The sequence below is a fragment of the Schistocerca americana genome, chromosome 4 (genome assembly GCF_021461395.2).
Source record: "Schistocerca americana isolate TAMUIC-IGC-003095 chromosome 4, iqSchAmer2.1, whole genome shotgun sequence".
Classification (NCBI taxonomy): domain Eukaryota; kingdom Metazoa; phylum Arthropoda; class Insecta; order Orthoptera; family Acrididae; genus Schistocerca; species Schistocerca americana.
The window spans coordinates 465,687,377-465,702,284 of record NC_060122.1 but is presented as its reverse complement, the minus strand read 5'-3'; the positions used below and the strand labels follow the sequence as shown (position 1 = coordinate 465,702,284).

The window sequence follows — 14,908 nt, the reverse complement described above, 5'->3', positions numbered from 1 at the left end:
AATTTTTGTAGAAATGTTCTTTTGGTAGTCTGCTCTCGCTTCGTTACCGTAGGAAATCTATAGAGTACATTTGTATAGATAAGTGTGATGTTAAGTCGGACATGTGCGACAGAACAGACACCACTCGTGATGAAGCAGCTAGTGCATCTGTAGTTTCACAGAGTAAACATAAACAGTTGGACAATAGAATAAACAAATAACTGCATCGCAAGTGCGGAACTACTAATAGTAATAATAATAATAATAATAATAATAATACCAACAAAAAGTGACTGCAGATGGCAGTGCCCCGTACGTTAGATGTATTATTTTGTTTGTGTTTAGTAACGTTAGTTTTATTATGTGTATTATTATTATTATTATTATTATTATTATTATTATTACATCCGTACGTGTGATGCAATTAGTTCTGTATTTTTCTGTTCTGATTGTATATTCTGTGAAATTACATATCTACTCTACTGATTTACTGCTTTCAAAGAAACAAAGCGGAAGCAGACTGCCAAGAAGACAATGCTGTAAATTCCAAACAGTCCTTTTACATGTCAGGAAAATATTGTCCCATATACCACTTTCACACACAATACGGAAAAAATTACCATAATTGGGATTTGAACATCGGAACCTTCGTACAAGGAGCTAGCGCTCTAGCAACTCACCCACGAAAACCACAGATGGCATAGCTCACAGAGACGAATTTCCTGTGCCCTGTAGTTCTTGCGTTACTTATAATGAACGTTTATGCCCGTTTTGCTGGACAACAGCACCTAGTACGAACTAAATCGGAGTTTTGGTTGATTATCACCATACAACGTTTGGTCCCCATCTGAGTGTCTGACATCTGGAGATTTGGCTGTAAGAAGCAGTAGTTCAGAGAAATGCAGCATTTCATAATCATTCTCTCCCACACTTTTAGCGTGCTACAGAAGCATACAGTTTTAACAATAAAATTCCGTTTGATTACAATAAAACGTTTTCATGTGATAATAACTTGTTTCACTATCCCTTTGTAGACTACACTAGCATAATTTCTGAGACACTGCAGTTCAGAGAAACAGAGCATTTCATAATCATTTGTCCTAAAATTTCAGAAGTACAGGATGTCTGTCGAAATATCCCCATTTTCAGTTTGCTGTCAATACAAAATCAAATGAAATAATTTTATTTCCTTCCCAAAAATAAATTGTAAATTGTATGTCTAGATACGTTTTCAAAGAAAATTACATAAAATGAAAACACTACCATATAAGTCCTTGCGGTGGCGCTAAGGACGTCTAGTCTGTTTTCAGTTTCCATCCAGGTCCGCTGCAACGTGTCCGGAGGGACGGCACCGATGGCTTCCACAATCCACGTAGGAGCTCTTGAAGATCCCATACTGCATTGGTGAACACCCCACAGAGAAACATCCAGTGATGTGATATCAGGAGAACGTTGATGTCAACTCTTACTGTTTCCCGTCTTTTTTTCCTTATTTGTAGGGTCCGTCCCTTTCTGTATAGCCTTAGTTAACTTCCTGTGGTTTGCAGGTCCTGCCTGTGGACTCACGGACAGTGTCGGATTTGCAATTGACAGGAAGTACATTCAAACTGCGAATAGTCAACTTTTCCTGTCCGCCCGGTTAGGCGTGCGGTCCAACGCACTGCTTTCCGCGCGGAAAAGAGCGCCTGGTCCCCGGCACGAATCCTCCCGACGGATTAATGTCGAGAACCGGTGTGCCAGCCAGCCTGTAGATGGTTTTTAAGCCGGTCTTCCATCTGCCTCGGTGAATGCGGGCTGGTCCCCCATATTCCGCCTCAGTTACACTATGTCGGCGATTGCTGCGCAAACACTTTCTTCACGTACGCGTACACCATAATTACTCTACCACTCAAACATTGGGGTTATACTATCTGGTGTGAGACGTTCCCGCGGGGCTCCACTGGGGGCCGAACTGCACAATAACCCTGGGGTGAGTGGACTGCTTAGCCTCTTGTGTAGTTTTGTACCACTGCGGGCTACGGCGGGGACGAAGCTTCTCCGATGTTTATAGGTCCCTAGCTCCATACAATACAATACAATACACCTTTTTCTGGTTGTAATGTTTTCTGCAGGCGTTACTATCGCAAGCTTATTCAGATGGGCGGGCCTTCATGCCAGTAACTGAAAAATATCCTGTGTGAAACATAGCTAGTAATTTCTAGAACTTCTTGTTATTTTCGAGGGTGTGTCATGTGACGCGTGTGTTGCAGGTGTCCTCGTCGTCAGTGGACAGTGCTGCCACCAAGATCCAGGCGGGCGTGCGCGGATTCCTGACGCGCCGCCACGTCCAGCGCATGCGCAGCACGCAGGCACCGTCACCTGGTGCCGCCACAGCTGGTGAGTCAGTACGAACAGACGTCGTCCGACGCACATAACTGGTGACCAATCTTTCTCTGTCGTATTCTCAAAATATACCTATACCACAGTATCCAAAATAGACCTTTATCACAGTATCCATTCCTGGTATACACATAACTGACGCCAAGTGAGCATGGTTCATCTAAATTCCTTACCAAAATGATCTCATCAGTCACCTGTGCGGTTCACTTGGTACCTTGAAGTTAAACCCGATGCTTTGCCCTCTTTTCCACTAATCAATGCAAGATGAATATTATATTCTCAAGAAGATTAGCTTCTGTGGAGGACAAAATGCGTCCAACTTCGCTAACTGATTTGAATGCTTCCTTCCAGGGTAAAAACCATCGTTCGACATAATTTCTTGAATAGGAGTGAACTTTTTGTGGCTGTCCTCTATATTTCAGTTGAAGCTTGGAAGTAAGTTCGCTTATCCTCAGTAATACGTGCATCTAGAATCTCTGACTACATTACCTGAATAGAATCTCTTCCCCTGTTGTTGTTAACTTCAGTTGGAAAGGCTTTGTCGTTACTTCACACTAAATTCGCTGAATGTAACAGATTTTCAGCCCAGAGTTAGTCCTAGAGACCAATCACTGCAGCACATCATTGTTTCAACATGCTATATCTTTTTCCTTGGCCTATTCTGATTTTGGTGGGACCAAAATATTTCATTGTTGTAAAATGAGAAAGAATACCAGTGTTGCTTAACTGGGCATTAATTTTCTATCATAAGTGCCCATATTTCTCTATTGGTATTGGAGTTAAGTCTCTTCAACAATTTCCGGCAGCGGTGGCCGTGCGGCTCTAGGCGCTGCAGTCCGGAACCGCGGGACTGCTACGGTCGCAGGTTCGAATCCTGCCTCGGGCATGGATGTGTGTGATGTCCTTACGTTAGTTAGGTTTAAGTAGTTCTAAGTTCTAGGGGACTGATGACCTCAGATGTTAAGTCCCATAGTGCTCAGAGCCATTTGAACCATTTCTTCAGCAATTTTTGCACCTTAGAGACCATTTACTTTCTAAAGCATGGTCTTATTTGACTTTACTATATTTAAACGATACTTTCCCTACTCAGTAATAAAGCGCTATTGATAAATTTCTTCTTCCGCTAGGTAATTTTTTTTATTTTTCCATTGTGCGTAGTATTATTTTTACCAACACAGTTTTGGTTTCTTCATTATCAGCTCTTCAGCCCTTTACTGTTCACGGCATTCTTTCATTTTATCTTCTAATTTTTACTTTCTTCCTTCTGTATTACTAACACAGTTTTATTTGTCTTTGCTTACTACCAAGTTTTCCTTAATGTCATTATTCCAAACACTCGAGATTCTTTTTCATTCTATTTTTTTCAATATTATTTTTTATCACTCTGACACACGATGTTGGTAATTTATTCTCTGAGAGCTATCTCAATAGTTTTGCGTAAATTTAATCTGTAGTATATCTATAGAACTATATATAATGAAGAGTAGCCTAATTTTGTCACAGTACTTGACAGTCTCTCCATATAATTGTAAATATTTTGATTGATTATCACTTTCCAACCTCTTATTAGTGTTACCAACATTACATAACTTTTGATTTTTCACTTTCACTAATCTGTTCATCTTGCAGTTTACTCTTGAGCATCCATTTGTGTAGAGACGTAGTTTCTCTAGTACAGATCAGTTTATTGATTTTTATATATTTTTCTGTTGAATTATCTCACTCTGTATTTGGATGTGTATCTTATTTTTATAATGAATTTTGTATTTCCATTTGCTACTTTTAAGATCTGATTGATTGATTATTTTTCTCACGCATTTTAGCGTGTTTAATTTTCAGAAAGTGGTAGAAACATCTTCTGCAGTTATCACCTTGACATAACAGTTACAGATAACTCCTTTTGAACACGACGGATTGGCGCATCTAATATCATTCTGAGCGATCCTTCGTAGTACTGATTTGATTAATTTATAACGCACTGCCACTTTTCAAATGCATTCATACCTTTTCTATGATCTTTGACCGTGCTTCATCCAACACACATATTTTGTTTATTTTTATAATATTAGTTGCAGATAAACAATTTTTTACCCTTGCAGTACGAGTATCTTGCTGCAAACTGATTTGTTATTCTACTGAAAAACCAGTCCGCCTTCTCTTTGGACTCCTAATGAAGATGATTTCAGAATGCTTGTTTTCCAGATGTTGTTTCCTCACAGACGATGTATTTCTGCGCTGTATTTGCTTTTAGTAGTCCCAATGTCATACCCAACAGTACCGTTCTCGCATAGTGTACAGCGGAACAAAGAGTCGTTGATTTACTACCTTGCCGGCCGCTGTGGTCGAGCGCTTCTAGGCGCTTTAGTCCGGTATCACGCGGCTGCTACGATCGCAGGCTCGAAAAAATGGCTCAAATGGCTCTGAGCACTATGGGACTTAACATCTATGGCCATCAGTCCCCTAGAACTTAGAACTACTTAAACCTAACCAACCTAAGGACATGACACACATCCATGCCCGAGGCAGGATTCGAACCTGCGACCGTAGCGGTCACGCGGTTCCAGACTGAAGCGCCTAGAACTGCTCGGCCACACACGCCGGCTTCGCAGGCTCGAATCCTGCCTCGAGCATGGATGTGTGTGATGTCCTTAGGTTAGTTAGGTTTTCGTAGTTCTAAGTCAAGGGGACTGATGACCTCAGGTGGTAAGTCCCATAGTGCTTAGAGACATTTGAACCATTTCATTTACTACCAGGACTAGCGTAATTTTCACGGCAGAAGATTGGATTCGAACGGTGGCACTAGTGTGTATTTTTTGGCTGCTGATTCATTCAACCCTTTAGATCGACACCTGACAGTGTAATTAACCAGAATAGCGCGTTCCACTGGCGTGCGTGCGCTGTGGGCTGCCTGCAGTGCGGTATGCTCTGGCACCGCAGACAATGCTTAGGCCGACTGCCATGAGCCAGATCCTGCGATCACCCACAAATGTCAGGTACCAGCGAGGCCCTGGTCTTCCGGGTTCAGTTTCTCACTCGGTATTTTCGCTTATCTAGCGTTCGAAGATGCGAAGTGACTAAATAGTTCTAAAAGATACAAAAGCGTGGAAATCGCAGGTAATATCCGTAACTTGTATGAATTACACGAGTGGAAAGTGGGTTATAGAGTTTGTGCGCTTAAAATTACGCTTAATAAAAAATTAATAACGTGCTGGTGTTAATGCTACGAAATATTGCTTATCGGTCATCTATTTCTTTTTTTCTTTTTTTTTCCACGTACCCTACAGTTCCATTCATCCCCGTGATAAAGTCTTAAGGTGGATCATGACGATTATTCGAGTTGCTTTGTTTGTAAAGATCCTCACACACGGGTGATAAATCGCTGACGCCTTAGAATATGGCTTCTCAATCTAGATGTGACTGTCAGTGGCAGTACGGTTGGTTTTCATAACTGTTGCTGCAAATTGTGTGAGGGGGAGATATATTATATGATATGACAGCGATAGAATAGGTACGCCCTAAACTTTTATATCACAATGCCCACTTAATATTACATCATTCAGTTTAGAAATGAGATATTTTAATAACGCGAATAATTATTTCAGAAATAACTCAAAATCAGCTGCTGGTATTACTATGAATTTCCCGTGAATTTATACTTCCACAATAACACTTTCAAAAACCTGCTCACTGCAAAATCTAAGAGCATCAATGCTTTTAACTTCGTATCCCTTGTTAATATAAGAAACGCCGCCTTAAACTTCAATTTTTATGTCCTTACTGCACGTGGGCATAGTGAAATTAACCAAAACAGTGCAACCACTCTTAATAACTAGACCAAAGTCTCGCAGCCATTAACCATACCGGCGAACATGACCGACTGTTTGCATGAGTTTCATCAGACTGTTTAGGAATACGAGCGATCAGCGATCAGTTACTGCGATTTGCTCGCGCTAGAGATGCGCCGATGGTTTAAAACGATTCAGTAAGATCGTTTTAAAACAAACAAAGAAAATGAGTAAAATCGTTTAGTAAAGGATTTAAATGGAACATCTGTACAAACTGGAGAAAATGTAATATCGTAAACAAGAAATAATTCCTGGAGTTTATGTTCTATATTTTAGGCTCAGGTTTTCTAGTTTTGTGAAGTAGTTGTCGTAAATAGAAAAGTATTATTTAAATTGTTGGTTTACTTTAATCCGGACAACAGCTTTACACTCGGACAAGAAGCCATAATAGTAGCAAACAAAATATACTGGCATTTCGTCAGAATATGAATAGAGATTGGAGCTAACCTGTTTCGGACTTTTGTTTAAATCCAACCATGCCCGTATCATTTGCTTCCTCCTGCAGCTGATGTTGGTGGTACAATTAAAATCCGGGAGGCCGAAGTTCACAAAGGTTGCATAGTGCACGGACCTCACCACTAGTTCGATGGAGACATGTGCAAGAGCTGTGCAATACTGGATTTGAAGTGGTTATAATTCACCGGACTGTGGCCCGCAACCTCCGTCTAGCCATCCCCAATTAATGGGAACGAATGTGACTTCTAAATTTTCTGCCTGCACGTGTCGGTAGTCAACGTCTGAAAGGTCTCATTCAAGTGCATCAAGCAAAGATATCTCACAATTAGATTGTTCCTTCCGGTGGGAATGTCGCCAGTATTTGTATTATATTAGTGAAAGCGGCACAACTGTTGCCTATGTTGCTCAGGCAATACTTTCGTCAACTTCTTCGTCTATGACATTTACAGATGGAAAGACAGACGATGGTTTAAACAACGATATATCAGTCAGCTTAGATTCCTCTGCAGATCACGACGTGCTCGCTGGTGTAGAAGGCGCAGGCTCCACGTTACGTCTTTACACTTCTGTTTGCGATTGCCTCTTTTCCTTTTTTGAGTTAGGTTGCGAGGAAACCATGCGTTTAACATATTGTGGACATATCGGACATTCACTGAGGTGCTGGTGCAGTCACGGCAGCTGTGAATGATGACAGAGCTTGTTGCAATATTTACATTTGACGTCTGCTTCTCCAACTATGGTCCGTGTTTCACACTGATTCGATATACTGCCACAAGGCCGCCTCGCTGCAGAAGGCTTGATAACTAAGATGACCACAAGACGACGAAGCGAGCATCAGTACTGGTAATGGGTATAATGGGCAGGGACACTACGAATATACAGGGCTATTACAAATGATTGAAGCGATTTCATAAATTCACTGTAGCTCCATTCAATGACATATGGTCACGACACACTACAGATACGTAGAAAAACTCATAAAGTTTTGTTCGGCTGTAGCCGCACTTCAGGTTCCTGCCGCCAGAGCGCTCGAGAGCGCAGTGAGACAAAATGGCGACAGGAGCCGAGAAAGCGTATGTCGTGCTTGAAATGCACTCACATCAGTCAGTCATAACAGTGCAACGACACTTCAGGACGAAGTTCAACAAAGATCCACCAACTGCTAACTCCATTCGGCGATGGTATGCGCAGTTTAAAGCTTCTGGATGCCTCTGTAAGGGGAAATCAACGGGTCGGCCTGCAGTGAGCGAAGAAACGGTTGAACGCGTGCGGGCAAGTTTCACGCATAGTGATGTGAAAGATTCAGTGTTTAAACCTCCTCTACCAAGAAACGTGCCAGAACTGCGAGCTCGCATCAACAATGCTTTCGAACTCATTGATGGGGGGACATGCTGCGCCGAGTGTGGGAGGAACTTGATTATCGGCTTGATGTCTGCTGAATCACTAAAGGGGCACATATCGAACATTTGTGAATGCCTAAAAAAACTTTTTGAGTTTTTGTATGTGTGTGCAAAGCATTGTGAAAATATCTCAAATAATAAAGTTATTGTAGAGCTGTGAAATCGCTTCAATCATTTGTAATAACCCTGTAGTGCGGGACAATAAGTTGGGAATGTGGGTCTCACGGGAGGCGTGCCAGAGATAAAAGTCCTTGCAGTCGCACAATCCTCTGTGTCCTCGGTGGCTCAGATGGACGCCGGCACGGAAAAAAAAAAAACCTGAGTAAAGGAATCAACGATCAACTCAAACGGATGTCTTGTGATGTCCGTGCGACCAAAACGTACAATACCGAGAAAAAAAAATGAAAGATGGATAGAGCGTCTGCCATGTAAACAGAAGATCCCGGGTTCGAGTCCCGGTCGGGGCACACATTTTCACCTGTCCCCGTTGATATGTATCAACGCCTGTATGCAGCTAGGGGTGTTCATTTTATTGTAACTTTATGTTTTACCTTCAATTTCCTTGCGTGGTTTCATGTCTGGTCCTTACGTATGAGAGCCATCACTAAAACTAAACTCCGCCCGAGCAGGCCATTAAGGCCCAACGGTACTGAGCAGCTGCCGTGTCATCCTCAAGCCACAGGCGCTACTGGATGCAGATACGGAGGGTCATGTGGTCAGCATACCGCTCTCCTGGCCGTATGTCAATTTATAACACCGGAGCCGCTGCTTCTCATTCAATTAGCTCCTCAGTTTACATCACAAGGGCTTAGTGCACCCCTCTTGTCAGCAGCGCTCTGCAGACCGGATGGTCACCCATTCAAGTGCTAGCCGAGTCCAATAGCGATTAACTGGGACGGGAACCAGTGTTACCACTGGGGCAAGGTCGTTGGCTCTGCAGCCGTTCGCAATAGCAAATTTAATGGTACCTACCGTCGCTTCGTAAGTAGTTGTATTTTTTTTTAAATTAGCGCACAGTGTTAGTCCCAAAGGTGGTGTGATCATCGTAGAGCGAGCCGGTACTCGTCTTCATGTATATTTCTGATAGTTCGCAGCTCGTGGTCGTGCGGTAGCGTTCTCACTTCCTGCGCCCGGGTTCGATTCCCGGCGGGGTCAGGGAATTTCTCTGCCTCGTGATGACTGGGTGTTGTGTGCTGTCCTTAGTTAGGTTTAAGTAGTTCTAAGTTCTAGGGGACTGATGACCATAGATGTTAAGTCCCATAGTGCTCAGACCCATTTGAACAATTTTTTATATTTATGATAAATATATTTACAGAACTAGCAAAAAATGGTTCAAATGGCTCTGAGCACTATGGGATTCAACATCTGAGGTCATTAGTCCCCTAGACTTAGAACTACTTAAACCTAAGGACATCACACACATCCATGCCCGAGGCAGGATTCGAACCTGCGACCATAGCAGCAGCGCGGTTCCGAACTGGAGCGCCTAGAACCGAACGGCCACCGTGGCCGGCCAGAACTAGCAGTCAGTTGATATAACTTCTTTTCAGTTTCTCTATATCGTTCTTGCAGCCGCGATACATCAGCCAGCAGGTGTAGTTCTCGCATTGGATTATGATGGCCATAGACACTTCCGCGGATTTATACACTTGTGCAACAAGTAAGCAAGTACGCCATTGTTCAGCTCTTGTCCTACTCCTAGCTAGCGTCCCAAATCTAGGGGTGTTTCGCTACTCCCTAAGACACGTCGGTCTTCTGGGTTGCCGTGATCTAAGCAACCAAATAAACCTGTCATAAAACTGTATAAACCATGCATATTGCAATTAAGCCGTCTAATACGGCGCTTTTACACTTGCATCTCCGGACGGATCGTGTGACCTGGCGACGTATTACAGCCAGTTGTTGGTTTTTGTGGCGCCGAAGAGCGTTACCGAGAAAGGCGAAGGGTGAGATTCGAGTTTTGTGCGGTACGGAGTTTCAATCCCAGTTGAAATTTCGTTACACTGCACAAGCCGCTGCAGACTGGAAATGTCATTCTGGTTTAAATTGTAGCTTTCATTTGCAGATTAACGGCTGGCCACTGAAATTTTAGGAATGGGACACCGGGTCTGATTGCTAAGTGCGTTCCTTTCCATTGTTGTTAGAAGATAACAGATTCCAAAAATCTTTTGCCGATTTCTTGAAAGGTTTTTTTTTTTTTTGAGTACTGTATTTCAACTGCTTCATGGTACAGGTTGTTTCAAAAAGAATCATATGATTTGGCACGTATATATTTCTTAAACTAATAATAAACGTATACAGTGAATTTAATTTTTTGATGATCGGGAAACTCTAAAAGCTTTTTTTCGTACCTTTTCATAGGTGTTCAGTATGCCCCCCTTGAAATGCACGGCATATGTCTATGCAGTATTCAAACTGTTCCCACACTGCAGCGAGCATGTCTTCAATTAAAGCTTCCACAGATGCTGTTGTGCGATGTCTCACTTCATTCGTTGTTGTTGGTAACAGAGGTACACAAACAGAATCTCTTATAAAGCCCCACAAGAAATAATCACGCACAGACATGTCCGGTGACATTGGAGGCCAGTAATGTAAGGCTGATTCATCTCGTAAAAAAATGGTTCAAATGGCTCTGAGCACTATGGGACTTAACATCTATGGTCATCAGTCCCCTAGAACTTAGAACTACTTAAACCGAAATAACCTAAGGACAGCACACAACACCCAGCCATCACGAGGCAGAGAAAATCCCTGACCCCGCCGGGAATCGAACCCGGGAACCCGGGCGTGGGAAGCGAGAACGCTACCGCACGACCACGATTCATCTCGTACAGTGCGACCGATCCATCGCTCAGTAATTTTTTGATTGAAAAATTCTCGCACTTCCAGATGACAGTGTGGCGGTAGTCCACCCTATTGGTAAATGAAGTCCTTCGAATCAGTCTCCAACTGTGGGAAAAGAAAGTTCTCAAGCGTTTCGAGATATGTGCTTCCTGTAACAGTGTTCTCGGCTAAGAGAAATGGACCACACACCTTTTCCAGCGAAACTGCACGAAACACATTAAATTTTGGTGAGTCCCACTCGTGTTGTACAACTTCACTTTGTTGTTCCGTACCCCACATTCTCACGTTGTGACGGTTCACCTTTCCATTTAAATGGAATGTTGCCTCGTCTCCAAACAATAAGCGTAGAAGGAAATTGCTCCATTAAGTTTCGGGAATGCAGCCGCATAAATTCTGCTTCTTCTTCTAATATTTCGGCTGTATATCTTTCAGCCATCTTCAGAGAGAGCCGTACGACTGACGCTCCAGCGCTCGCTCCATCCTTTTAAATTTGCGGACCGCGCCACTGCGCATGCGGCCACAGATGAACAAGGCGCCAGTGATGTTGATCGGCGGCAAAGACGTAACATATGCATGAGTTACGTCTGTGGCTGCGCATTCGATCCGTGCTGGGAGATCGATGTATTACTGGGAGCTGAACTGTAGCGACGTCTTTGTAAGTTCAATATTGAAAGTGCCGGATTCCATGATTTATCTAACGTGAATCCGCTGTCTCTATTAATTAAATTCTTCGCCAAGCGGATTTTAATGGCCTCTTTTACTACGGAGTCCCAGAAAGATGAAACGGAAGTCGGAATTTCGACATTTTCATATACCATAGAGTGACCAGAATCAATACAATGCTCTGCCACAGCCGATTTACTGGGTTGTAAGAGCCGAGTGTACCTGCGATGTTCCGTACACCTCTCTTGGACTGTACGATTCGTTTGTCCGATATATGAAAGGCCACATTCACATGGTATCTTGTAAACTCCAGGCTTGCGGAGTAGTAAGTCATCTTTAACGGAACCCAGGAGTGCAGCCGTCTTCGCCGGTGGACGAAAAATCACTTTTACTTTATGTTTAGTGAGGATCCGTCCTATTTTGGATGAAAGGCTTCCCACATACGGCAGGACAGCCATGGATTTAAATGTTTCCTTGTCATCTTCTGCATTCCTTACGGACACCTTAGGTTTTATTTGTAGTGCCTTACGTATCTGTTGTGGAGAATACCCGTTGTCCTCAAAAACTCTCTTCAGATGTAAAAGTTCGTCTTTTAAACTACTTTCATCAGATATGACGTGTGCTCGGTGTACCAAAGTTCTTAGAACACTACTCGTCTGCGAAGGATGGTGACAGCTATTTGCATGTAAATATAAGTCAGTATGGGTCGGTTTCCGATATACTGCATGACCCAGAGTGCCATCTTCTTTGCGCCGAACCAAGACATCCAAAAATGGAAGACATCCCTCCTTTTCCACTTCCATTGTAAACTGAATTTGTCCGTGGATGGAATTCAGATGGTTTAAGAAGTCCTGCAATTTGTCCTCGCCATGGGGCCACACTACAAAGGTGTCGTCAACGTACCTCCAAAAAACTGTAGGCTTCAAACTAGCAGACTCCAGGGCCTTCTCCTCGAAATCCTCCATAAATAAATTGGCCACCAAGGGTGACAAAGGACTACCCATGGCAACACCATCAGTCTGTTCAAAAAAGTCGTTATTAAATAAAAAGTATGTGGAGGTCATCACATGGTGAAACAAAGCTAAAATCTCCTTATCAAAAACAACCCAGTAAATCGGCTGTGGCAGAGCATTGTATTGATTCTGGTCACTCTATGGTATATGAAAATGTCGAAATTCCGACTTCCGTTTCATCTTTCTGGGACTCCGTAGTAAAAGAGGCCATTAAAATCCGCTTGGCGAAGAATTTAATTAATAGAGACAGCGGATTCACGTTAGATAAATCATGGAATCCGGCACTTTCAATATTGAACTTACAAAGACGTCGCTACAGTTCAGCTCCCAGTAATACATCGATCTCCCAGCACGGATCGAATGCGCAGCCACAGACGTAACTCATGCATATGTTACGTCTTTGCCGCCGATCAACATCACTGGCGCCTTGTTCATCTGTGGCCGCATGCGCAGTGGCGCGGTCCGCAAATTTAAAAGGATGGAGCGAGCGCTGGAGCGTCAGTCGTACGGCTCTCTCTGAAGATGGCTGAAAGATATACAGCCGAAATATTAGAAGAAGAAGCAGAATTTATGCGGCTGCATTCCCGAAACTTAATGGAGCAGTCTTTGCGCCGCGAAAACCTGAAGATTCACATCAAGTAGAAGGAAATTGTCCCCCTCCATCTTGCCAAGAACGAAATTTCAGAACTCCACACGTTGTTGTTTGTCACCTTCACGAAGGGCTTGCTCTAGCTGAATTTTGTATGGTTTCATGTGTAAGTATCGACGCAACACACGCCAGACGGACATCAGGGGCATGTTGAGCTGTCGAGCTGCACGGTGGACGGATTTCTGCGGACACCTTGTGAAACTATGGCAGATGCGTTCGATATCTGTCACACATTCGGGGACGGCCCAGCGATTTGCCTTTACACAAACAACCTGTTTCGTGGAATTGTTCATGCCACCGTCTAATGCTGCAGGAGGATCAACACCATACCTAGTACGAAAGTCACCCTGAACAGTTGTTACTGACCTGCTATGCGAAAAAGTAGAACTCAAAACTCTTTCTGTTGCACCGACACTATTTTTACTAGAACTGAAATGGGTGCACACTGCTGCTACCTAGCGGAAACCATGTAAAACTCAAGACTTTGCTCTTTCCAACAGTACGTTCTTCACGCACATATCTCAAATGACATAATAGTTATGATGTTTTTTAAAAATCAGATGATTCTTTTTTATTCACCTTGTATTTTCAGGTACGATTTCGGCCGGCACGATGGGCATGTCACTAGACAGCGCAATGCCGAAGGCGGCCTCGGCTGCAGCCAGCGCCGCGACGCGGTCTGCAGAAGTGCTGGAGGAGGACGGCGAGGTGTGGGACACGCTCAAGAAGGAGATGGACGACGCCGCCTCCACCATCCAGAGCGGATTCCGCGGCTTCCAGGTGAGCCAGTGCTCCCTCCCGTCACCGTGCTTAAGTGTCCGCCTAACGTGCTGGCACCAGTCTCTCTTCATAGATCAGTGGATGTTGGCGCCCAGCAAATTGACTCTGGCGCACTATTACTCAGTCACTCTAGACCCTGTTTCTAGAGTTCAAAATTTCTAAAATATTGTTCTCTGAAGTGTCGATATGAAATCGAAACACACAATATTTCCGCTAATCACAGATGCTTACAGTTTTTTTGTAGGTTCGAGCTGTAAACTGAAGGGAAACGCTCAGACTATGACCTATTTTCATCCAGTAAACAAAACTGAAATTACATCAGTGTGGCGAAAAAACAAAATTCTGACTTTCATTCGCCCAATACAAAATTAATGTCAAAGCGAGTACAGTATATTTTCTACATTTTCTGTCAAAAATCTTTCGCAATATGGTACAAGGTAACAATTATTGACTATATGAAAAAAACGAAAATTAGTAACAAACTACGGCGTGCACACGCTTTATTCAACATTTAAACATCAAGACAGACATTCTGATTTAGGTAATGACATGTTCGATATGCCTGCCATCATTGACGGTGACGAATAGCGAAATTTTGCGTGACCCGCTGAAGTGTCGCAACTACGTTGCTGTCGATGACCTCCTAAATGGCAGTTTTTCGCTCAGCTATGGTTTTGGGGTTATTGCTGTACACCTTGTCTTTCATAGAGCCCCACTGAAAGGAGTTGCATTTTTTCAGATCCGGAGAATATAGAGGTCTGTCGAGGCCCATGCCACTGGCCTCTACATACCCCAGAGTCAGCATGCGGTCCCCAAAGTGCTCCTCCAGAACATGAAACACTCTCCTGCTTCGACGGGGTCGAGCTCCGTCTTGCGTGAACCACATGTTGTCGAAATCAG

The 14,908-nt window shown here is 43.3% G+C and overlaps 1 protein-coding gene across 1 annotated transcript in view; it reads left to right on the top strand.

Annotated features, from left to right (window-relative positions):
• Positions 1-14,908, top strand: part of LOC124613545 (mucin-17-like) — a 412,749-nt gene that overhangs the window by 378,963 nt on the left and 18,878 nt on the right. The window contains exons 5-6 of the mRNA XM_047142257.1: positions 2,229-2,355; positions 13,821-14,008. Of these exons, the coding sequence (XP_046998213.1) occupies positions 2,229-2,355; positions 13,821-14,008 (315 nt within the window). The remainder of the gene's footprint in view (positions 1-2,228; positions 2,356-13,820; positions 14,009-14,908) is intronic.